This window comes from Symphodus melops (assembly GCF_947650265.1).
Source record: "Symphodus melops genome assembly, chromosome: 20".
Lineage (NCBI taxonomy): Eukaryota > Metazoa > Chordata > Actinopteri > Labriformes > Labridae > Symphodus > Symphodus melops.
In genome coordinates, this window is record NC_136710.1 from 10,229,746 (window position 1) to 10,255,458 (window position 25,713).

Below are 25,713 nucleotides of genomic sequence, written 5' to 3' on the forward strand. Positions count from 1 at the left end.
GAGAGGGCATAAAACAATATTATATGGAAATAAAGCAAAGCAGAGGTGTGGCGTAAGTTTCGGCACTTGTCATCTCTCACATGTCAGTGTGTGCTGGCGGGGCAAGAAATCAGAGGACTCCCTTTACAAGTCACAACTTCAGATTTATTTTCTAATGCAGACAAATGTGACACCAAAAGAAATGTAAAAAAAAGGCCTTTGAGTTTGTTTGTTTTTAAATCTGTGTTATTTCATTAAGACACTTTGTATATAAAAGTTACATTTCTGATTCTACTAAGTCCAAACAAGCTTGTGTCAGTACCTAACAAATATGTACATACCGCTTTATTCATATATAAAAAAAAAAGGTTTGTCAGATTTTCATTTTCTCCTCCAGGGCAGAATGGATCAAAGGTTGCCCTCAAACGTTTAGTTCCAACTCTTGAAGAACTGCTTAAAGATGATTGTCTCTTTCCCCTGAGGCAGGATCTCCACCTGCAGCACAAACACATTTTATTGCTTACAGTACAGAAACCAAGTTACGGTAAATGTGCTGGGAGGCCATAATGACCCTCTAAAACTATCACACGTGGCTGTAAAGACACTGTAATTCAACACTCTCATCATAGATTGAACCTTTTATTGCACTTGGGGTTTGTTGGTATTGGTGCAGCGCGTCACATTGGGGGCATGCAGAACAGAACCTGAATGTGCATGTAACGATCCTGACATGTTGCAGGCATATCAAGCAAACTGTTCATCCGAGAATATAAAATGTGCTGGCTGATGCTGGTGGAGGTCCGGGGTTGTTGGAAGGAGAGTTTCACAGCAGTGTCTCGCAGCAGCAGAAGAGGAGTGAGAGGTAGAATGGTTTAAATAGACCGCCTCGTTGTCAGAGAGTGATAATGATTGGTTGGCATTGGGGCGGTTCTCAGGTCAGCCGATGGCCTCATGCAGGCAGGGCCACCGTGTTCCGACTGAACTAAGGCATGTATAAGAATATTAAATGTTTAGTACCTGAGTCTTCATTCGGTTGTACTGCATTTGGTCGATGAAGTTGTCCGCCATCTGTAGGGCCACCTGCTTCTCCTCGGCGTTTGCTCCGTTGCCTGACAGAAAATCCATGAATCAGCAGTTTAAGGAGAGAGGGGGGTTTTGTTAAAGAAGGATCATGAAAGGAACATTTTCTTTGGTTTTCACAATGATTGGTAACTCTCACAAGCCGTATGTCGCTCCCTATTGTCCACATGATGAAAAAAAAAAAGTTTACGAGGGAGAAGCCAGAGAAGAAGATAGGATCAAGAGACAAGGACCCAAAGAAAAGCATCCATCATTAAGCTTCACTAAAATAACTTCCATCATTTATTTTTTTAATTCATTATTTTAAGTAAAGGTTTCACTTAAACTTATTTACCACTATGAGGTATTTATAAACATCCCAAGTTATGTTTGATGCTGATTGTTGTCAAAAATCGGACATAAATGCAACATTAAAAACAACACAGAACGTTGTGTAACTATTTTGGGTTATTTGTACATCAAAGTAAGACTTATCCTTATTGTGCCAACTCATCTTAAACACTTAACCTTAAAATAATTAAAGAATTCTACCTGAAATAATTAAAGAATTCTACCTGGTACAGTTTTAACAAATAAAGAAATCAGCTGTAGGAGACCAGAGCTGTTTATTGTACCCGCCTGTATTTAACCACAGGACCTATTGGGTTTCCTTGACTAATGCAGCCAGCCTCAAGTAGACATTTAAGGAACTGCTGATTTTTGTTGCACTTCTGAATCCTCTTCGTTTTCAACACTGGAGCTTGCAGCTTAGATGTGGTGCTCTGTCATGGTCACGTTGTTTTTCTCTCACCTTTCCAGACAAAGATCTTCCCGTTGGCTCCGTTGTCCAGAATGAAGCAGTCGTCTCGAACCAGCAGCTCTTTGGCGAACGGGCTCTTCTCCGACACTTTGGTCATCGTCATGGAACCTGTCGCATCAGACACCTGTGGAGATGTAGACGGGTATTACAGACTTTATTCTAAATGGTGTTTTTTTTAATTTCATGCAGGAGTTTTAAAGGCCTTGTAGATGAAGTCACCTTGAAGAGTGAGGCGGAGTTTGATGCGTCGGCTTTGGTGTCCTCCTCTGTGCTTTCTGTCAGCTCAGGCATCTTTCCCAGGACCTGCTCGCACACACAACACCAAGCTCAGGAAAAACAACGTCATCAACATTGCTTTACTTGTGTTTACATGAATAGTAGCAAACATGGCAACAATAGTTGAAAGAGAAGTTTGAAATTTGGGGTAAAGACAGACTGCTGGATAGCCGAGTGGTTATGAAGTATGTATGGAGGCGTTAGTCCTTAGCTTAACCTTAAACTTCCTGGATCTTTACACATGTTCTATGTTTCACCTCTGACGTGGTCATTAACGTGTTTTGTCATCTGGTTGTTTAAAACAGAACATAATAAGCATTCAATCATGGTGGTTGTTTCATGTTATTGTGTAGATCAGAGTGTTTGTTGACCTTGAGCATCTCCTCTGGCTCCTCCCCCTCGCTGATGTCAACAATTTTGGCTTTTCCGTGTCTGTCTGTGTCACGGATCAGAGAGGCGATCTCACGCACTTTCTGCTTCTCGAAGATGTTGGCCTGCGACCCGATCCACGACACGATGGTCTACAGGAGCGAGGAGTAAGCGTCATCAAATCCGATAGAACTGCATCTGTGATCATGATCGGAGCAGAAATCCGATTCATGGTTGACGCGCTCACCTCTCCGAGGTCCAGGATGAAGCAGTCTCCTTTGTTGAAGCTGCTCCAGCTCAGCTCCACCTCCTTGGCACGGATGTTTCGTTTGCCTTTGACCTGGTACAACCTCTGAACCGTCCCGCAGCCCTGAGGCCTCCTGAAGCCTGACTCCACTCCACCCTCCTGTTGCATACAAACATTTATTTGTGATTTTTAGAACTTATTACGATTGTTGTCCTTTCGCAGAATGATCACAGAGGGCTGATGTTTGACCTCCTGTTTTGCACCCCTGCCAGTGACACTTTGTCGCTGACGCTGTAACGTCCAGTGCTGTAAAAACTGAGAGGGGATGTTTCAAAAAACTAAACAACATGATTAATGTCATTCAGTTCCTCTTTTATCACTCCTAACTTTGGAAAACATTTTTGTTAACCTGACTGTTTATTCAAGTTGACGCAGCAAGTGAATTAAAGAAACACTTTAGTCTTGATATGTATTATTGTCAGATTTTTTTTAAAAAAGCTCGAGGGTCTTATTTGTCTTTTAAATGTTTTTTTTTTTAGTTACAGCTGGTTTAGCTTCTGAAGTGCTTAAATAAGACACTTTCTGGAGACAAATTCAGTTCATTTGAAGGTCCACTTCAGTTTTTCAAAATGTGTGCTGGGAATTCTCTTTCTTTTCATTGTGCACTTTGTCTTAAAAGATATAAAAGATATAATTTAATGTTTGAAATAAAGAATGAATTGCTGATAAGGGAGCTTTACTCTTACAGAACAACACACAGTATGTGGGAGAGATTTTTTTAAAATTGTTTTCCCTCTTCTGTTTGAAGCGTCTTTACACCCAGGATCTGTTGTGTCCCCTCCTCACCTTGTAGCTGACCCCTCTGGGAAACAGAGCCATGAACTCGGCGGACTCGTAGCCCTGGACTTCTCTGTGCTGAATGGGTTCACCGCCCAGGAAGTTGTCCAGCTGCGTGGCGAGCATGGCACACGCCACCTGCTCATCCCGAGACGACTTCTCACCTACAACACAGGGAGGACGAGGTATTTGTCCACGAGAGAAACTTTGAGGATATTTAAACTGAAACTGTGTTTATTTCCTGTTTCTGTGTGTTTGATTTTATCCACTTTATTGTTTCCTCTTTTCTATGAATCTTTTGGCATCTGAGGTGTACTGATAACGACGTTGAATCATCTTATCATTGAGATGAAAGCTTTTCAATGAAAGAAACAAAGTTATAAATGTGTTATCTGTCGATGTTTATCTGTTGCATCTTGTACACCTATCAGCTGGTTCAGAGGTTCTTATTGGGAAGATGGAGTCACCTGCTGGACTAACTCTGATTCTAGTCTTGGTCAAACATGAGTGAAAAGTTAGCCTCATTAGATTTTACACCAAAATAAGTCATAAAAAAACATCCCTATTGGCTACACTGTTATTTTAAATAATCGGCATCAGCCCGGATTTTCACAATCAGTGCATCTCTCCAATAATCCATCATGAGCGAAAGACTCTGCAACATTTAGTAAGCAACAGCGACAAAGAGAAACTGCTGTTGAACAGCGATCCGGATGGATAGAGACAAACAACCGAAGCAACAACAGTTAAAGGTTAATGTTCGACCGAGTTCCTGCCCTGTGGAATAAAAACAGAAAATGGTTCTTATAGAACCATGATAAGGTTCCTGCAGTCTGAAAGTGCCTGTTGTAATGATTATTACAGGGGGATTGATATTCTTTATAGCTTTTGGAAACAAGCAGCTCATAGTAACTGTATATTATCTGACAAAAACAATTTAAAATAACTATATTAAAGGAAGACGGATTTCCAATATTGAGAATAAATATTGATGTTGGTCAAATATCCAGCTCAGGTTCCCTCTACAGGATAAAAGGAAATAAAAAAATGTTTCTCAGAGGTTAAACATGTCGTTGTTTATTTAGTGTATTTATCACACAGGTTTGTTTACTGAACGAGACCATTAAACTTTATTGATCCCATTCACTTTAGAACTGTTTCAGCATAAAAGCATTGTGACTTTCTGCACATGCATCTGCTGCACTTTTTCTCTTTTTGTTTTGCTCCTGGACTTAAAAATAAATCCTGTTGTCTGGCCCTGGATAACGTGTGGTTTTCTGAACTTGCAGTAGGTAGTAGGTGCACTTTAAAGTCCAAGTAACCTCTGACAAACAAAAGTTCAGTTAAAAATAAAGCCTCGGCAGCTTTTGCACACTGGAATCTTAGAAAGAAGTTTGAGATATGAAATAAAAATAAATGTAAGGAAGCACTTAGAGGTCTGAAAGGATAAACAGACAAGCTCCTGAAGAGAGAGGGTGGGTCATTACATCAACAGGAGAAACAAGGGTTACCTATTTTAAACAGGTGCAGGAGGAAGTGAAGCCTGAGGGTGATGCATGCCTGAGCACAGAGAGCCCTCTCCGACCTGTGACAATCAGCTTAGTGTTACCTAAGAGCCCGATACATGCTAGAAACAACAGTACTGTAACAGTTCTCCTGCATTTTTAAAGGCCATCCCAGTTTCCCTCGGGACCTCTATCTTTCCACGATCATCCCTCTCTCTTTCTCTCTCTCTCTCGCTCTCTCTCCAAACAATGATGCAGCCGCTCAGCGCTGTGTCTCATGTGTCATCCTCATCATTAGCTTTTAAAGTGCAGCACAGCAACGGGATGAGTATGAGTTGTTTACTGGACAATGATTAGAACTCTTGTCCCTACTGATAATTAAAAGATACATCTGTCTCAATGACGCCTTTTTTTTTTTTTTTTTTTTTTTTTTTTTAAAACTCTGAAGCTGCTGTAATGTCATTTGGACCTGACACAAAATACACACAACTTTATCTCCATTTTATCGGCTAGAAGAGCCAAAGAGAGACAGCAAAAGTCGGGGGGAGAGAGAGGGAGATGACGTGCAGCAAAAGTCGGATTCAAACTGTCGCTACAACGAGGACTTCAGCCTCCGTACATGGCGCCCACTATATAACCGCTGGGCCAGTAATAATTAGTTTAACTGAATTGGAGGTGGGAAGATATTTAAAAGTTTTCCATCCTTATTCAACCAGATGAAAACTCACAGGCGTTTTAAATGAGGATGACTTCATTAAATAGCAGTGATTGATTTTACCCTGGACTATGATTATCATGGGGGAAGTGTTTCCTGTTCAGTCACCATGGAGCTCCTTCAGTGTGCAACAACTTTAGTCTGAATGCTTCACAACCCGACTGTGTCATGTTTAAAGATGTGTGTGTGCTTTTCAGCTATTTTGCTCTAACTGAGACTCTGTTTTGCAATAATAAACGGTGTTTTATTGATGGTCCTCCTGTGTTTTGCTGGTTTCTCACCTAGCCAGATGTGGATTTGGACTTGTCCCGGACCGAGGTTACTCAGCACCAGGTAGGAGTCTCCGTTATAGAAAGATCCCAGCTCTGAGGGATCCAGCAGCACGGCCTTCAACTTCTCCACCCTCCACACTCGAAGACCCAGCTCCCGGACTTCGGGACCAAACTGACCTGGAGCTGCCTTGAAGGGGAGCATGCTGCGGGGAAAGAGGAAGAAAGGAGGAGCGGTGAGACAAGGAGGTAGGAAGAAGATTTACGAGCGGAATGTAAAATACGTGGAGATGCGTCACTGTTTCGATGTGGGAAGAAATGACCACACTTGGTTTGAAGAAGGAGAAGTAAAAGCAGAAGTTTACCACAAAAGTTGCTGACAATTGACGCACATCTTTTCTCACAATCAGAAGGAGACTTTTTTTTCTTCTGTAAAGTGGCTGACAAAGGCTGGATTTCAGAGATGTGTGTTGAAGGAAATGTGTCACACTGTAATGACAGAGACTCAGCTCAGACCCTTGGAAGGGTGACTGTGTGGTTGGGCGTGATGAGTGCCATTACACTTATCCTTAACACAAAATGAAGGCTTATGTTGCTGCTCAACAACCACATGCATTACGTCACTTTATGCAACAAAACACTGACACAACACGAGTGCTGCACGGAACCAGGCGGGGCGAGGAGCGAGCTGGATCCTGTCACAGGTGAGGACGAGCCAGCATGACTCACCCTGACATACATCTCTTCCTCTCTTTTTTTTTTAAACACAGTTTCTACATCCTGTCACACCGGAAGAAGAAAAAAAAATGGCGGTTTTGCAGATTAAAATAAGTGAGCAACACAACCACACCTTCCTGTTGTCTCCTCTCGTGTCTGATAGAAAGTGAGGTTAGTACATCAACAAGTCAGAGAAACTGGCTTCTTCTCTTTTCTCTCACTATCGGCCAACACTGTGATTTTGTGCAAACATTGAGATAAATTCACCATTAAATGTCTGACTCCTCAATGCAAAATGCAAAGCCATGTTATTCAGCTTAGTTTAAACATCAAAGCGTTGTAAAGCTTCAGAAAAACACTTCTAGAAATACTTACAGAATATGAAAGGTGGTACATCTGTCAAAAAGAAACTTTTGCTTCTACTGTGATCAACTTTGGTTAAGCACAAGGACACGTCGTACATGAGGCTGCAGGAGCGAAGGATCGAACCCCCGGCCCTCTGCGACTCCACTCTGAGCCACAGCTGCTGATCTGTATCCACAACCAGCCATTCAAAGCGACCTGAAGGCAGGGCTGATTGCACACTTGTTGTATAGTCAGTGTCCCATACAGCAACTAGGTGTTGGTTTAGTCAGTATTGATTAAAGAATAATACAAGTGTGATCAACCACTTCCTGACATGCTGGTTTCAAACCTCTACCGAGCAGCAGCTTTATCATTTGTTGTGACATCATTTTATTAATCTGTGGCAGTGTTACAATCCCATAAAAAAGCAATATTGTTTCCGTGAACATGAAAATGATTCAGGGGATGCATTTACTACACTTCCTTGAAAGACAAGAAAACAAGCCAGCAGTTCCACTTCTGCAGCAGGCACGACTGAAAAGGGAGGTACGAAAAACAGCCGCTACAAACTGTGATGCAACATGTCAGACACACTCTCCTTTCCTGTGTTAACGATCACTCATTAGTCAACAGAAAAGCAGAAATTTTTAGCACTTATTGTCAGTGTTGTAGTCAGTAAAGGATGTCAGCAGCAGCTCCACCCCCTTTATTCTTTCTTCTTTTTAAAGTTTGAAAAACACTGATGACTCAATCACTCTTTTTGTGGTGCCTAGCATCAACTCTACCACTTCCTAGAGGTTGAAAATGCCGGTCTTGATGTTTCAAAATAATAAAACGGTAGATTAGAAATAGTAGAGGAGGTAAGGGAGCGAGGAAAGAAGGAGGAAGAGCCTGAGGAGGCTCATGCAAAGGCCTTCGTGGTTAAAGTTACAATGCTTGGACAGCCGCTTTAGGAGTGCGTAAAGACGCAGAGAAAAAGACCCGTTCCACTTAACTGTATGATCTCCTCTGGTACCTCCAGCATGCTGTCTGACTCCGGCTCCATTCTGTGTGTCCACTGAAGTGTGTGTGTAGTGTATGTGTATGTGTGTGTGTGTGTGTGTGAGTGTGTGTGAGGTTGTAAGGAATCGAGAGGTCTGGCGTGGAGGAGTGTTTGCGCTCACCTGGCCTGGTTAGCTTATATGTGGGAGGTAACAGGAGCCGGTGTGATGAAAGCCTACCTGCGGCCTGTTGGGGGGAGGTAAGAGTCGGGTTCCTGGTTCCTGGCTAAAGCTAAAAACCAAGTGGATAATTACTGGGAGAGCGTGCTGCTGGCTCCTCCATCTTTCCACTCTTCTACTTCTCCCCTGGCGGCAGCTCTTCACCTCTTTTACCCTGATCCTGAATAACCTCCTTCTGCGCACACAGTCAAGTGTGAGCAGAAGTTTATAACAAGCAGGGGAATAGCTAGAAATTATAATCCTCCAAAACATAATCAGCAAGAGACCCAGAACACCCCCCCCCCCCCAATCAACGCTGTGCTTCCTGAAAAGGTCACATTTTATGAATAATACACTTTACCATGTTTTTCTAAGTCTAATATGTCTCCCTATGTTCAGTCTACAAAACCCCCAAATATGAGAAAAGTCCATCCTCTATGTCCTGCTCCACTTTTCAGAAGATTTGTGCTCAAACAGGCGGTTTTGATTTTCCCTTTATGACATCACAAAGGGCAGTATCCGCTCCCCCCGGGTGTCCTCTGAGTCTGTCTTCTCTTCGTAAAAAACTATTTGGCATGGAAGGAGAAAGCCTTAGACACACCTCCGTCCAGAGAGGCGTGATCGAACACAGCTCATTTACATTTAAAGTTTTAGTAACAGAAACAGTGTGTTCTGAGCAGGACTGAAATAGAGTGGTTTATAGGCAGGAGGTAGAATATTAAGTAAGAGGACAAACATCCTACTGAAGATGGGTTTTTTTTCTATTTTTTTATCACCTGTTTGTTAATTTACAATAAAAACCCCTCTGTTGGATTTCATTTAAAGTACTAATAAGATGCTACCATGTCTACATTTCTGACCTGCATAAATATTGGACAGGAAATAAAGTAAACAATGAGACTTTTTGTTCAACTTTAGAAGATGAAACTCGTTGTTTGGGCCATGGCTGCTGGAGCAGAGATGTAGAGATGGAAGGGAAAAGACAGTATGTCCGAGAGACAAGAAGGATGGAGGTGTTCAGGTGGAGACACGAGGTCGCCGTTAGGCTGCACAGGTCACTGGCTACATCAGTCATTCATGCACTCTGAAGCAGGCAGAATATGAGAGCAGACAATATGAAAACAATGTGTCGGCTGAGAGCGAGTGTATACAGTGTGAACGTTTGTCTGGCAGGGTGCTCTGTATATTTGAGAGATTAGAAGTCTGAAATCAAGACAGTGATGAAGACACTGAAATAGAGACGTCTGCACAAACAAAGAAGACTGAAAAAGAGAGAACTAAAATGATGACTAACCGACTCTTTAAAGCTGGCAGAAAAAATGTTTTGAATAGCAAGCTCATGTTTTCTAAACCAAGTCACAAGATCTGATTCTGATACCGCTTTAAAACCCCACCCTTACCTCGAGGAAGTTGTGAAACAGCAGGAAATAAGATCAGGATGATGTGTAGGAAGTCAGACAGAGACAGAACGGGAAGATAAAAGAAAAGAAAATAACATCAGGGTTTGAAGGAATAGATGGACAAGTCGGACAAAGTTGAACTAAAGACCCGTTGTCCCGTTGTGAGATTTCTGGGATTATTTCAGGAGCTGGAATGTGCTGAGAGAGCAGGGAAGCAAAAGATTGGAAGGAAAAACAGGAACATTTCTTGTAAAAGACAAAGAAAGGAAAAAAAGTAAGAGAGAGACAGAACACATTTAGAGTCTGATTGTGAAGCAAACGAAAAGTGCAAAAAGCTTTCCAAACTTACCTTGAATAGAGAGTTAGTGGTGGGACCCAACACGTCTGAGCAGAGAGAGAGCGTGAAGAGAGAAGCAGTCGAGCGAGGAGAAACACGTCTCTAGACACACAAAATCTCCCCCTCTTACACACACAGGAGAGATATTTCCTGCCTCTGTCTCGGGGTAAACTTAGCCCAGCCCTCTGACTCAAACACAAAAGGAGCAAAAAGAAACTTGATTGAATCAGGACTGAGAGTGGAGAAAGAATTCAAATCTAATCTAATCCCACCTTTTTTGTTGTTGAGTGGGTTAATGTTGTGTACGTTGTTGAAGTCATGAAGTAGCTCATTTTGAAACTTACATTTAATTAGTCTCTGTATCATAAAAATACAAAATAAACATAGTTGATGCAAAAATGACAAAGTGAATTCATCCCTCAGCTTGGATTTTTACAATTTTTAAAATCATACCACCTAAAATGTAAAATCACCTTTTAACAATGTCTGCAAGAATGAGTCACACCACAGTTAGTAAACATCACCATAGCAACAGATCCAAACACACTTCTAGTCATACAAAGATTTTCCCACTTATACAAGGGGGCAGCGTGCAGACATATTATACAAGTCATGCACAGGAGTCACACAGAAACTTATGATTCATCATTTCCACAGGTGAGCATGAGCTCTGTTATCTCCACACAGGTGTGAACTGATACAAGTTTTACTTCTAAATCAAGTAATTTAACTCAGTGGTTCTTAACACCGACCCCTTCATGAAAAATCGTGACCCAAACGTTCTGATGTTTTTTTTCGATAAAATCAGGTTTTACTTCATTTAAAGTGGTGTGGTTTGGGCTTCTCATGGTACAAAGTGTGGCAGAACAAAAAAACTAAATGAAAACACCTAGTCAAACAAGGACTTTATGGACCTTTTGACACAGAAAAAACACCTCTGCCTGTTGCAAACCACTAAATTAACTGAATGTTGGCTTTCAAACATGAATCTTTGCTTTCATTAATTTAAGTAATGTTCTTTGTGTGAAGAAGATGTAACTATTCATCATTAGAAACATACTTGTTTTATTTCTGCCCTAATTTAACAATGTACTGATTAGTAAATAACATACCATGTATCTAAATAAAACAGCCTCACCTATTTATTCTGAATGATCTCCTCTGTATGGGGACACCCATCACTCCCCCTGGTGGCCACACAAGGAAAAGCAGAAATCTTTGTTACTTGCAGGTGAAGTGGGTTAAAGGCACAGCTGAGAGAAGATCCTACAATTATTATGATCTGCATTTATATTCAGACACAAACTCGGTTGTGCTGTTTTTGGAAGTAAAATAGACGCATACAATAGGAAAAAATACGTATATCCCTGATTGGCACGGATTTCAAAGATTATTTGATTTAATTATTAACTCCGTTAGGTCCAGCTGCCATACTTTTTCAATATTTACATGACCCAAAACAACTTTATCCTCCATTTTCAGTCCATTATACCTCCAGGTTATTTAATAGCCTTGGTAGACATACAAATAAACAGACTTACAAATAAACAGATTGTGATTTAATTTACCGTGTGTAGTTTAATAGATCCAGCTTTATATTATTATAACTTTGAGGTCTTCTATATAAACGAAATAAAGTTTAGTATTCTTTGTCCGTTGTTGTTGTTTAAAGGTATGGAAATTCAATTTTAAGCAAAAAAGGAAACATTGAACATGTAAATCAAATGCCTCGACTTAGAGGATTTCAAAATCGTCATATATCAAATCTAAATATGAGTATAAACAGAAAAATGTTCCTCTTCTGATCAAAACAGTCTCTTTTTTTCTCTTAGTAAATAAATCCGTAGGTGTTTCGTTAAGAAGCCTATTATATTTTAACTTCCTTTCAGTGGTGTAGCCCATCAAACTTCGGTAAAGTTAGAAAGATATTAAAGCCGAATCTGTGAATATCTTTCTAACTTTACCGAAGTGCCCATCGACATGTGTAGCCTACCTGGGCTCAGTGAGCAGGTGAACTCAATGTATAATGAGAGCGCCCCCAAGAGGCAGGACTGTGTAAGCTTTTTGTGTTTTAGTATGGTCACGTGGTTTACCAGGAGCGCTGTTTCACTGAAGTCATCTTGTGTTGCCTCAAATGTTCATTATAATTTCATACATATAGATACATAATCATATATTCAAATGGAAGTATTTTCTGAAGATTTAAATGATTGTTTAAATTGCAGAAGTACAACTAAATTAACTTATAAATGTAAAACATTTTCCACAACTGTTCAAACACTAAAAAACATGCATTTGCTCCGATAACTACATAATGCAGGATATTACAGTAATCTGTTTCATAGAGCCTTTACATTTTCAGCATGCTTAAGTCTGAGCGGAGTGAATAAAAAAAAAGGGACAGACATGTAGTAAAACTTTTATTCATTTATTCCAAGTCAAAAAAACAAACGAAGAACAAAGATACAGAGAATGAGATAATGGATTGATTTCTATACAGTGGCAATTTCAAGTTGAACCTTTCTTTGCCCGGACATGTGAAGTCTGTCCTCAGTTTCGAACCCTGTCTCGCCCTCACGCGCACATTTCCTGCACACTCGCACACATTCACGCGACCCAGGAGTCCTGGTGTTTTCCGAGTTGACTGGACAGCACTAAGTTAAGACAACAGGATTTGATGCAAGCAGAGTGGATATATCACAATGTCTGGGGCTTAAGTCCACCACAATATTTACTAAGTGCAATTATCAAATCTGCTTTATCTCAAAGGCCAGAAGATGCAGTCCTTTCAACTCGAGACCATGTTGGAGGCAATGTTTCAAACAAGTCATGAGAACACACAGTTTATCTCTTCAGGACTCCCAGTCTGGTCAAATACACCCCTCCCCCCTCCCCATGATTCCCCAACATCAAAGATACATACACTGGTAGAAAAAGAAAACAAACACTGATTTGAAATGAGGATCGCTCATGGATGAAGAGGGAGGAGGGAGGGGACCCAGCTTCAATTTCAGAAACAAATGTTTGAGGGATCGAGGACGAGCAGGGAAAGAAACGAGTGTTTTTGTTGGCGTCAGCTGTACCGATGGTTTTCTTACAGAGTCAAAGTAGGTTGAATCACGTTTAGAAAAAAAAAAAAAGCACCCATATTTGAAAAGATGTCACACTAATGTAGTGGGTAAGGTTTTTTTTTGTAGAGATTCCCAAAAGTGCTGTTTTCTTTTGACAATCTCTACCTTAAAGAAAATGTTCCAAGCTGCAGTGAAGAAATGTTGACGTGTTGTCGTGAACAAACTTACTGGATTGAACTAAGGACCGGATGTTTTGCTCTTCTAACTTTAACTAATGCAAAGTCACACTGAGGTAACAGCATGCAACAGTGTGTTTACTGTGAATGTAAGAGAGCAGTCGCCGGCTTTCTAATAACTTGAGACAACTTGGAGGGGGGAGGGGGGGGGGACGAGGATGACAAATGAAAGCACTCTCATCCGTCCTCTGCCCCTTCATCCAGTTTATGATCCTCCCGAGCCTCCTGCAAACAGCTTCACAAAGTCACCAGAAGCAAACTAGAGAAAAGCAAAACAAATAACATAAAATTCTTAATGTTCCTCTATTCATATTCGCACAGAATAGCAGTTCACTTTCTTTCTTAAATAAATGGTGTCATCCAAATTAACTTGTGTACACGTCAGCTATCAGAAATGGAACAAAGATCAGCAACAAATGGGAGGGATTTGAAGAAAAAAAAAAACTGTCAACCTAAAGCTTGATTAAATGTGTTAACATGTGCCATAACAAAGACAAAAGCAGCAACGTCAAACTAGTATCCCTCGTCAATATTTGCTCCATTTCCTCCTAGAATCAAAATTAAAGACAATAATCCTTCTGATTATTACTTCCTTTTTTTCATATAAATCTTTAAATTCCCAGAGTAGTGGAAATCATTTTATCTGGAAAAGTGTTTTTTTTTGTGTTCCTTTTGATGCACAAAGTATTCAAAAATGGTCGAGGATAAGAGGACGCTGGTGGGTGTTTTTCATGACATCTTTCAGGTTTGTTTGTCTTTGGGGTGAGAAGGAAGAAGGGGGGGGGATGGATACATACACCTATGAATTCAATCATGTCGTAGAGCGACATTTCCTTCATGCAAGCCAGTGCCTCTCTCCCGTCATGTAGGCGTTTCTGTCGTTAACCAACAGTCGCACGAAGTGCCTAAGTCTCCGTCTTTGATCCGCTAAATGCCCTTCAAACTGGCAGCAACTGTAGTTTTACATAAGCAGCAGAAGATACACCTCGGTGAAATATGCAGTAAACAAAGTCTGAACCTTAACTCCTTGATTTTCTTTAGATGTTAGTGATGGATACAATCCGCTTCTCCAAAGGCTTTTGGCAATATGTATGCTTTCCACGACTATACACCCAATGTTTAAAGAATGAGAGAGAGATTGGATGCAGTACACTATAAAGTTAAAAAGGGACATTTTCTTCCCCCTGACATGTGTTCACCACATCTTCCTCTCTTGTTAAATTCCCCTGATGGGATATGCAGTTTTTGCTCCGACACCCCATGTGAAAATTTAAAAAAAAACCTATTTGAAAAGGCAGCTTTTTTTTTTTCCTTCAGGCAAAGCATTCCAAGTTCTTTCACATCATAGCTTCAACAAGGTTTTGTTGTACAGGGGACTGGGGCTGGGTGGGTGGTGTGTATGTGTGTGTGTGTGGGGGGGGGGGGCTCAGATGGTGACGATTGGAGCGAAACAGAGGTCCCAAAAAAAAAAAAAAAAAAAAAGAAAGAAAGAAAAGAATCACAAATGGGACCTCTGTGGCGAGAAGCACAGCCACCTCCAGCTGGCTAAAAGGTGCTGTCCTTCAGGTGAGGTGACCGGGTGTCTTCAGCCGCCTCCCCTTCTCCTCCGCGGCTCTTCAGTTCTCCTCGTCGCTGTCGTCGGGGCTGATGGCGGGGCTGTAGGTGGGGGACGTGGGGCTGTATCCCGGTGAAGTCGGGCTGTACGTGGAGCCTTTGGGACTAGTTGGCGAGTAGGTGGGAGACGTGGGCGAGTACTTGGGGGAGGTCGGGGAGTAAGTAGGGGAAGTGGGGGAGTATTTGGGGCTGGTAGGGGTGTAGGTGGGCGAGGTCGGGGAGTAGGTCGGAGAGGTGGGGCTGTATTTCGGAGTTGTCGGGGAGTAGGTGGGAGAAGTGGGCGAGTACTTCGGGGACGTCGGGGAGTACTTTGGCGAGGTGGGGGAGTATTTGGGAGAGGTGGGAGTGTACTCCGGGGAGCTGGGACTGTATGAGGGGGACGTCGGGGTGTATTTGGGGGAGGTGGGGGAGTAAGAGGGGGAGCTGGGGCTGTACGAGGGGGAGCTGGGCGTGTAGGTGGGCGACTGCGGGGTGTAACGCGGACTGGAGGGCGAGTAGGAAGGAGAGGTGGGGGAGTACGAGGGAGAGGTGGGGGAGTAGTTGGGGCTGGTTGGGGTGTAGTTGGGGGAGGTTGGCGAGTAGGAGGGCGATGTCGGAGAGTAGGAAGGAGAGGTGGGGGAGTAGCTGGGTGAAGTGGGCGTGTAGTTTGGCGACGTGGGGCTGTAGCTCGGGCTGGTCGGTGAGTAGGAGGGAGAAGTGGGGGAGTAGGATGGAGACGTCGGGGAGTAAGAAGGAGACGTTGGAGAGTAGGAGGGGGACGTGGGTGAATAAGAAGGAGAGGTGGGGGAGTAGCTGGGGGACGTGGGGCTGTAGCTCGGCGACGTCGGGCTGTAGCTCGGCGAGGTGGGCGAGTAGGACGGGGACGTGGGCGAGTAGGACGGCGAGGTGGGGGAGTAGGAGGGAGACGTTGGGGAGTAAGAGGGAGAAGTGGGCGAGTAGGACGGGGAGGTGGGGGAGTAACTCGGGGAGGTGGGGGAGTAGGAAGGAGATGTGGGGCTGTAGTTTGGGCTGGTGGGGGAGTAAGAAGGAGAAGTGGGGGAGTAGGAGGGAGAGGTCGGGGAGTAGCCGGGGCTCTGCGGGGTGTAGCCTCCAGGAGAACGCGGCTCGTAGGCAGGAGAGGTGGGGGAGTAGTTTGGTGACATTGCTCCACCTACGGACAAAAACAGAGAACCTCAGGGATCCATTCTTTCAATTCATAAACATTTAAGTGTTTCCAAAACTGTTTAAATTATGTCAGAAGCTATATTTCAATTTATTAGTGATTTAATAAAGAAGCTAACTCAGCCAAGAAAGTTGGCTGCGTCTTAAACATTTATACAACCAAAGTTATCTAATAAGCCGATTGTGATTTTTGTCCTACTGAACTCTTTGATGTTTTTATGTATAAGTTTTATGTATATTTTAAAGTTGGAACTTAATCTATTTCATTCATCGTTTTTTTTTTGTTTGTTTCGACAGTGTCTTTACCTGGAGACGGGATGTATGGGCTTGCAGGGCCTGGAGATCCTGGAGACCCTGGAGTTGGGGACCAGGCTGGGGAGTAGCCCGGAGAGAAACCACTTGCATCCGATGCTGCACTCGGAGAGAAACCTGCTGCTCCAGGAGTCATTCCACTTCCTGTAGACAACAAGGAGAAAAAAAAGCATTTAGTTTAAAACTTAAGAAGCACTCAAAGCTGTCATGCCAAAGCATCATGGGTAAACACTCACCAACACTGGGGGACCAGGCACCGTACGCTGGTGTGGCTCCAGTGTTCCAGGGAGTCATGGCAGGAGACATCCCGCTCATGGGACTGGGCACCGTGCCAAAGAACATTCCAGTGGCTGCAAATAGGATACGCACAGAACATGAATAACTCATAACTCATCTGCTGTAGAATCAACTCTGCACCCCGAACATCTCGCCACTTACGTCCTGCCACGCTGATGCCAGGTATGTTCGTAGGAATCTCCATGCCGTATTTACACTTCTCGGCGTCCAGCAGCAGGTCAAAGCAGCCTGTGCCAGCGGGGGCGAGCTGGCCGAGCATAATGTTCTCCGATACACCCTTCATGGGGTCGCTCTCAGCGTGCGATGACGCTTCCATCAACACGTCGACCTGGAGAGGAGGAAATGAAAGAAGGCGTCGAGGAGGGAAAAATTCAGATTTGGTCGTTTCAAAATGAATCCTTGTTTCCCTGGTAACGTGACTGAAGGTCTTCTTACCGTCTCCTCAAAGGAACACTTCATGAGCGGTCCCGTGTCTTGCCGGTTTATGCCGTGACGTGTGATGGCCATCAGGTGACCGCGACACGTCATGGTGTCACAAAGCAGAGCCAAGTGACGGTAGTTGACGTAGGAGCCGTCAAAGGAAATGACGTGGTACAACTCCCTCTCCAGAGCCTTTCGCACGGCCTCGATACCCAGCACCTTTTGTAAGAGAGGAAGTCTTATTAATATCTGCGTTTATTCTACAGATGCGGTCGATGCATGTTTGTGTTTTCATACCGTGAAGATCTCCACAATGTCGTTGGAGGTGGTCCTGACGGGGTCTACGTCTTTCTCACTGAGGACCCGCATGAGGCTCACTCCGTCCGTCTCCAGGATCCACTCCTGCAGGGCCTTGAACTCACCGTCCTCCGTGATGATGATCTTCTTCTTGTTGTCAGTCTGGGGCAGGTGCATGTACACCTGAAGGAGAAGAAGAGCTCCCTTTAGACTTCCAGCTGCCGAGGACTTTAAAAGGGGAGTAGCGGTGTGTTCATGTACGTTACCTTGCTGATCTGCTCGATGCCTTGCAGCGTCATGTCCGTGAGCATGTTGGACTCTATGCACCGCAAGAACACGTCGTCGTCCATTTTATCCACCACCTCCTCATCCTGACCGCAGTAAACACATGTATTAATTAACATAGAGGTTCACAAACATCCTTTATTGTAACACAGTGAAAGCCACAGCGTACCTCTTGGAACTTGTTCTCGTCGCTGTTCATGATTCTGATTCGCAGGACGAGTTTCTCGGCGTTGTCGTCGTTGAAAATACAGTTCAGGTCGTCTCCAAATCCTAGCAGGAAAAAAAAAAAAAGTCAATTATCATCAGAGAATGAATTCTCCCGTTTTAAAAGATCTTTCTTTTAAAAAATGTACACAGATGCGAAAGCTACCTGCATTGATCTTCTCTGCAATCTGCTCCATAGTCAGCTTGCGATCAGTCATGTGTTTCCGGTCGAGCTCAATACGCAGCAGCCACGGGGAAATACGAGTGACGTCGAAGTCGGGCATCTCGTAGTAGACATTCACCCACTCCTGGTCTTCAGCCACCACCGTGTTCTGAGGGTTCGGGTCGTAGTAGATGGCAGTGTTGGCTGTAACCTATGTTTAAAAACAAAAAAAAAGGGCTATTTTTAGAGACATGAGGCGGCAATGTTGGAGCGATTATGGATTCAAATTAAAGCAGGAGGAGGTGCTCAGGTTTTCTCTCTTCATCCCACCTTTCTTAGTGTCGTGTGCTCCAGGCGACAGAGGATGTCCTTGGCCCTCTCTGCGTCACGTGCAGCCTGACCCAGCAGGAACACGGTCAGAGAGGGCGTTTTGGGCCTTTTGGAGATGTTGATCAACTCCTTGAGACGAGGCACGCCGAGCGTGACGTTCTTGGCCGACACACCAGCGTAATGGAAAGTGTTTAGGGTCATCTGGGTGGCTGGCTCTCCCAGCGACTGAGCAGCCAGAGCACCGACCATCTCGCCTGGATGGGCCTGCAGGGGAAAATGTGGGATTTCGTTGGGAAGTAAATCGGACCACTATGACTCCAGGTTACAAAAGGAGAAGAGTCCTGGCTTACAATGGATTGGTTGAATTTGGTCTCGATCTCTCCGAGCAGCCAGTCGAAAGCCTCGGTGGTAAGGCGGAACTCCTCCGTCATGCGTTTGGAGCAAAGCGTGGAGCGCAGGTGGATGTTGAAGAGCAGAGTGGCGTTTTGTTGGGCCTGTCTGCTGAGCGGATCCTCACCATTCACAATCACCAGCTTCTTACTCAGGTCCTGAAGACCTACAGATCAGAAAACAGCCAAAGATCAATATTCGCACCACAGACGTGTCAGACATTTTAGGTTTTATTGTGGTTAGGAAAAAACCCTCTCTATACACTTTAAAAAAAAAAAATCCCATGTAAACGTGTATGTTGGATATGCTGACTAAGTGGCCCCCTGCTGGGCTGCAGAGGTACTGCAGCTGGAGTACTAGAGGGTATTTTTATTTATTTTAGTTCAACTCTTCACTCCTTGTACTCATGTTGATAATTTATACATTTCAATATTTTTCTGGACTAATAGGGCCCCTTTCATATTTGATTAACTGATCAGGACTTAGGGGGGCCGCTCTACTTGTGTCATTCGTGCTTCAAGGAATTATTTTCTTCCTTTAGCAAAGCCGAGGGATCGGACTTGAACTGTGCTTGTACTGTAAAATCCCAAGGTGGATTTATGAAGCTTTACGGAACGCCTGAGGTCAGGCCATGACCTCCTTTGCTCTAATACTATGACAGAAACTCCTCCACGCCCTTCAGAAGCGCTCGGCTTACCGTCGACCACTCTCAGAGGATTGAGGTCTGTCGGAGTTCGAGTGTTGATGCGGAAGATCTTTTGGGCGTTCCAAATCATTCTGGCCAGGTTGCATGGCAGAACCACCTGCAGGGGGAGAGGATGTAAGAATCACTATTCTTGTTTTGTTTTTTTTAGGAACATAAAGGGGAAGAAAATGTGAGCGTACACACCTTACTGTCCCCAGTGGGGAAGATGGCTCTGAGGACATCCCTGTCCTCCCTCATCTTCTCAAACTCCCTCTCCAAAGCACTCTGCACATGTGCGTTTGTCAGGACGTCTTTCACCACATCTTCCTGCAGCATCCGCCTCAGTGCACGCTCGTTGGTGCAGTCGAACTTGAACCTAGAAGGAAAGAAAAAGGGGAGAATTAATCTTGTGAGATAAAACGATCAACACCTCAGAAACCAGCCTCAGATCTCGCACGACGTTTAAAATATCCTGACATGAGTGCGACTTACTTCTTCTCAAAGGCCTTGTGTGAGGGTTTGAGCGTAGCCACGTTCTGAAACTCCACGTTCTCTCCCGCGAGGCCGTCCTCTCCGTAACGCAGCTGGACCACCTGGTTGATGGAGTTACGCACCGTTCCGTCGTACTTCACCATCACAGACTCCATGGATTTGATCAGACGACGCTGGATGTAACCTGGTGAGGAAAACGAGACAAACCAAATCAAACCGGAATCCACCAAAAAAAGAAGAAAAAAAACACCTTTCTGACCCGGGTACCTAACAGGACTCACCGGTCTCAGCAGTCTTGACGGCTGTGTCGATCAGACCCTCTCTGCCTCCCATGGCGTGGAAGAAGAACTCCGTCGGTGTCAAACCGGCCAGGTAGGAGTTCTCCACAAACCCTCTGCTCTCAGGGCCGTAATCATCTTTGATGAAGTGAGGCAGCGTGCGGTGTTTGAAGCCGAAGGGGATCCGTTTACCCTCCACGTTCTGCTGCCCCACCACGGCGATGACCTGAATACAGACGCCGCATAATGTCAAAGACAGGAACATTCAGCGCGTCTTCCCTCCATTCACGATAGTCGGATTGGACTTCTTTTTTTTTTGTACCTGTGAGATGTTAATCTTTGAACCCTTGGAACCAGCCACCACCATGGACTTGAAGTTGTTGTACTCAGACAGCGACTTCTGGGCTGACGATCCCGTTTTGTCTCGAGCGTCGTTGAGGATGCGATTCACCTGGTTCTCGAAAGTCTGCCTCAGGGTGTTACCTGGGGTCGGCTCCAGCTCGTTGTTGTGGGCTTTCTCGATGACCTGATCGACAAAGCAGACTTTTCTATGAACTCACTCTCGCACTACGGGGCAAACGACGGCAAAGAAAAGCGAGTTTCAGGCGAGCTCTTTACTGTGAAGATGCTTTGCGCTTACCTCTATCACATCCTGTTTGGCTTTCTTGATTGTGTTCTGAATGTCGAGGTAGGTCTTGGCATCAGCAATGGAGTCACCAATACCAATGGAATGACCTGTGAGAAAAGCAGCGTGAGTTCACTTGGACATATTGAGGCGCTCAAACACTTCCGGGGCGACTTCAACGCTTCATTTACCCTCGATGAGCAGCCAGTTGTTGACCACCGTCTGAATGTTGGAGTAAAAAAGTCGGGTGATGTCGTGGCCCATCTCGAGGTAGGAGATGTGGACGAGGGAGCCGGCTGACGTTCCCAGAGATTTCTTGCACAGGATTCCCATGATCAACTCGCCGTTCTCCACGATCACCTGTGAGTGATGAAGGAAGGGTTGTGTTACTCTCACACGGTCGTTTATCGTCTCTGTTCAAACTGTGAAAGGTTTTATCAAGAGGGGGGGTTAACCTTGGTGTCCCCGGGGGAGATGTGTTTGTAGGGGCCGCTGTCTTCGTCGTCGGGGTGGGTGCTGTGCGTGCGGATCACGTTAATGTGTCCAGGAATGATTAGGCTGAAGATCTGCTTCCCTGTCCACAGGGGGCGGGGCTTTAGGATGGCCGGCTGAGGCACCTTGCCGTCCCACGTGGAGAGGAACATGAGGAGGTTCATCACTTCACCCTGTGGAGAAGAAAAAAAAAAGTAAGTTCAAATCTTTTCACCGCAAAAAAAAAAAAGGCAGCACATTTTGATCACTGTAAATCAACCTACCCTCTCTAAGAAGACGTCTCGTTTGGTGAATTTGCGGACAGCTGTGAGTGTGTCCTGCACAATACCCATAACGGGTCTATTGGACTGCGGTGTGACGATCATACGGGGAACCATGGCCAGCTCCTGGATCTCTGCCCTCGTCTCCAGGGACTGAGGCAGGTGGAGATTCATCTCATCCCCGTCAAAGTCAGCGTTGTATGGGGTGGTGACACTGGACGGAGACAAGAGGGGACAGGAGGTAAGACTTTGTCACCACAGACTCTTTCAGACATGGGTTCCATCAAGATTGTCCCAGAAAAACCAAACTATACAGACCCACAGTCGTCACATCAAGTTTGAAATTAAAGACAGCAAGATGAACTCAGAATGTAACTGAGCCAAATCCTAAAGAATCCCAAAAAATCATCAACTTCTAAATGAAATAAATTCACAAAAAGGCGGCGGCTCTGGTCTTGATTTTGTACCTGAGGTTGAGTCGAAACGTGGACCACGGCAGGATCCGGACTCTGTGCCCCATCATGGACATTTTATGTAGTGTAGGTTGTCTGTTGAAGATGATGATGTCGCCATCACACATGTGTCTTTCCACCTGTGTAGGAAAAAAAACAAACAATTATAGTGAGAATAAAATATATCACGCAGCGTCATCTAAAAAAGTCCTAACTCGCGTGTATATTTTGGGCTTGCCTTGTAGCCGATCTGCAGGTGAAGGTCACTTGGTTTGGGGTGGAATCGCAGGTCAATTCTGTCTCCGTTGTCCCGGATGATATATTTGGCTCCTGGGTACTGGCTGTTGCCTCTTCTCACGAGCTCTTGTAGTCTAGGATGGTTGGAAGAGAGAATAAGTTGATGTTGTGGTTTAAAAAAAGAAAAGAAAAAAAAGGACTGCTTTTACACATCGCGCTGTCCACGCACCTGTCGATGTTAAAAGGTGTGACTATTTCTGGGAAGGTCATGTTGGCTGCGATCGATCGCGGCACGCCCACTTGGTCGATTTGCAGGTTGGGGTCCGGGGTGATGACGGTTCGGGCAGAGAAGTCCACACGCTTTCCCATCAGGTTACCTCGGACTCGACCCTCTTTCCCTTTTAGACGCTGTTTAACTGATTTAAGAGGCCGGCCGGACTTTTGCATCGCCTGTGAAAGGAGACGTTCATCATCATTTCTAATGTCATTATAGTGCGCAAGATTGTGGTAGAGAAAACTGACCAAAACTGAGACTGAAATTAGACTGTATGTCTGAGTGAACCATACTGGCTCATGTGCTTAACACGAATCAAAGTGCATATAAGAGGTGTTAAAGGGTCTTAAACACACCCTTGGAAGGCCAGGCAATTCATTGTCCACCATGGTGGCCACGTGGAACTGAAGCAGTTTGACGTCTTCAGCTATGACGTGAGCTGCAGCGCCGCTCTGCTCGTTTCTTCTCAGCTGGTTGTTGATTTTGACGATGTCAGCAAGTTTGTGGGTCAAATCATCCTTTAAAAAAACGGAAACAAAATTGGTGACTTCAGGGACGAAGGAAGTCTCGCGACAACACACTTAGTACGCGATCCGATTTTGTTACCTGGTTGCGAGCGGAGCCCTGCATGACCACAGCGGGTCTGACGGCCAGCGGGGGAACAGGCAACACTGTCACTATCATCCACTCTGGTCTGGAAAACTTGGGGTCCATCCCCAAGATGAAGTCCTCTTCATCAGAGATGCGCTTGAAGATCTCGTGCACGCGCTCAGGACTCAGGAGGATTTTCTTCTCCTGCGAATCCTCGTTGACGTGCTTCCACTCAGCGTACAGCTCCAAGCCGGAGCGTCTTATGCGCGGCTGGTAGCGCCCACAGCCGCCATGGCCCTGTGCGAGGAGCAAAAGAAGGAGTGGGAAACAGTAAATAACTTTCATTAGTGCTTTGAATTTTTGAGTGGAAGTGCTCATTAAACTACGACAAAAAGACCAAGCAAATACCTTTTCCTTGGTAATGTCCTCCTCGGTCTCCTGCTGCTCCATTCCAAATTTGTTGTCCATCTCCTCTCCTCCTTCACAGATGTTTTTTCCTTTGCACAACTCATACACGTGTGTCAAACGCTTCCTTGGCTGCCCTTTAGATTTTACCAAGATGTCTTTGATCTTTGGGTTGTTCTGAAGGAAACAGAAAGGTTGTGAGTTTATATTAAAAATAAAACATAAGAGATTAAACATTAGCTGATTTTCAATGTTATGTAGTGTAACATGCTGAAAAATACTTACAGAATCCACTAATAGCTTAGAGCAAAAGAAGCAGACACATCGGAGGACCTTCATTATCTTTGATACGAAGCCAACATGGAAAACCGGCTTTGCCAGCTCTATGTGCCCAAAGTGCCCCGGACATTCTGTCATGTTGCCTGAAGTAATAAAAGCCATTTAAACAAAATTCAGTCATGAGTTAAGACAGGAACAGTTCTGGTGGTTGATATATATAATTATATGACAATTATATACCTGCACATGTCTGACATCTTCCACTTCGCTCTATCACCCCTTGTCTTGGGTCCATAAGGCCACCGAGTTTAGGACGTCCTCCTTCGGTTGTTTCGGGGTATTTGATTCCCCCTTCTGTGACTGACATCCGTTTCTAGAGAACAAAAACAAGAAATGCACTTAATGCAACATTAAGCAGCAGCTTGTTAAAAGTATTTCAAATAAGTGAATTGTCTAAATGTACGTCTTAAGAATTCATTTCTTTCTTAACCATTTCCTTGAGTCAGTGAGAGATGTTTAATGCATTTACGCCCCAAATATTTACTGTGATACACGTTATCATTACTTGTTAAACGTGTTTGATAAGTCAACGGTTGGCTGTATGTTTTGAAGAAAATCATACTCGTGTTCTGCAATAAGAAACTCTTTTGCCATTGCTTAAAAACACAAAATTGTTTATTCATTAATCCTTCATATATCCAATCCCAGGGGAAAGAAAACATGTATGTCTGATTTTTTTTTAATACCCCTTTATTTATTAGTAATGTACGTGAAAAGCGATCGTTGGCAAAAACCACGCAAGCGGTTTCCATAACAATTCGCCATAAACAAACTAAAGATCTATTCAAAGATGGGTCTGCAGGGTACACAGTATGAATATAATGGGGGTTTAATTCATGTAACAGCATGGATCCTTTTAGACGATGTTGTGCTTAAAGTTTTTCAAACTTCCTGCTACATGCTAGTTAGCACAAGCTCCACCAGCCTGACACAGCTAGGCTAGGCTAATAGCGAGCACTTTCCGTTGTAAACAAAGCTATATCTCTGCCAAATATAAAAAAAACCTACATACTAAATCAAGCAGCTGTAAAAGTGATATGTGGTATTTCATGTAGACAATAAATACCCCACTCCCCAAGAAGGAAAACCTACAAGTTCATCTGGGCTGATGATGCCGAACTGCACTCTCTTGATCGTGCGCAGTGGGCATGCGCTGTCGCCCGAGGGCGGTCCGTGCATCCTGTCTATTCAAAGAGACGCGTCCTTCCTCGGCACGCCGCTTTGTGAGCAGGAACAGCCTTCAAATTGCCCCCACGACTCTGGTCAGGCCGCCAACGGTGACCGGAAAGTCTCCGAAGGCAATATCCCACGGACCTCTGCTGTCGGTTGCCTCTATAGCCTTGTTATATATGTTTTGGTCCTAAGTAAGATGGCTACCGACTGTTCCCCTCCCTTTTCCTGATCTACACCGTGGAGCGCTCTGAGCGCTTCTGAGCGTGTAGCCGTTCAACGCTCGCTTATATAGGCTGACCGCTTACTCGGGGTTACACACTCAAAATATCACGGGCTGTTTCTCGAGGAGGAGGGACATGAAGCTCTGTAGTAAAAAGCTCATTGGCCATTCAAGACAGTTAAACGACCAAGTGATTGAATGGAACGTACAGCCAATCGGCGAGGACGTTAAACATTTAAACAAATAGAAACTTAAGGCGGGCATTGATTTTATCTTAAGCTATCATGATTGGCCGTATTAAAACAGAGTGGGCGGTTCGACGTGTACTTGGCATAC

At 44.3% G+C, this 25,713-nt stretch overlaps 2 protein-coding genes across 2 annotated transcripts; both read right to left on the minus strand.

Moving 5' to 3' along the window:
• Nucleotides 1–122: 122 nt before the first annotated feature.
• Nucleotides 123–10,703, minus strand: capgb (capping protein (actin filament), gelsolin-like b). Its single transcript, XM_079370837.1, has 9 exons — nucleotides 10,087–10,703; nucleotides 6,089–6,282; nucleotides 3,597–3,751; nucleotides 2,751–2,909; nucleotides 2,506–2,655; nucleotides 2,078–2,161; nucleotides 1,850–1,982; nucleotides 997–1,088; nucleotides 123–474 (listed from the first exon to the last, which is right to left on the minus strand). The coding sequence occupies exons 2-9, from the start codon at nucleotides 6,279–6,281 to the stop codon at nucleotides 409–411; spliced, it is 1,032 nt and encodes a 343-aa protein (XP_079226963.1). The 5' UTR covers nucleotide 6,282; nucleotides 10,087–10,703; the 3' UTR covers nucleotides 123–408.
• A 1,778-nt stretch (nucleotides 10,704–12,481) lies between these two features.
• polr2a (RNA polymerase II subunit A) lies at nucleotides 12,482–25,423 on the minus strand. Its single transcript, XM_079370818.1, has 29 exons — nucleotides 25,077–25,423; nucleotides 24,165–24,297; nucleotides 23,931–24,067; nucleotides 23,649–23,822; nucleotides 23,256–23,537; nucleotides 23,006–23,167; nucleotides 22,605–22,825; nucleotides 22,377–22,509; nucleotides 22,154–22,278; nucleotides 21,690–21,900; nucleotides 21,390–21,599; nucleotides 21,126–21,294; nucleotides 20,950–21,044; nucleotides 20,632–20,835; nucleotides 20,313–20,535; nucleotides 20,032–20,215; nucleotides 19,744–19,915; nucleotides 19,552–19,657; nucleotides 18,815–19,020; nucleotides 18,465–18,728; nucleotides 18,138–18,345; nucleotides 17,937–18,037; nucleotides 17,749–17,853; nucleotides 17,483–17,665; nucleotides 17,201–17,404; nucleotides 16,907–17,093; nucleotides 16,705–16,818; nucleotides 16,463–16,612; nucleotides 12,482–16,145 (listed from the first exon to the last, which is right to left on the minus strand). Exons 1-29 carry the CDS (start codon nucleotides 25,161–25,163, stop codon nucleotides 14,998–15,000), a joined length of 5,898 nt encoding a protein of 1,965 aa, XP_079226944.1. The 5' UTR covers nucleotides 25,164–25,423; the 3' UTR covers nucleotides 12,482–14,997.
• Nucleotides 25,424–25,713: the final 290 nt, after the last annotated feature.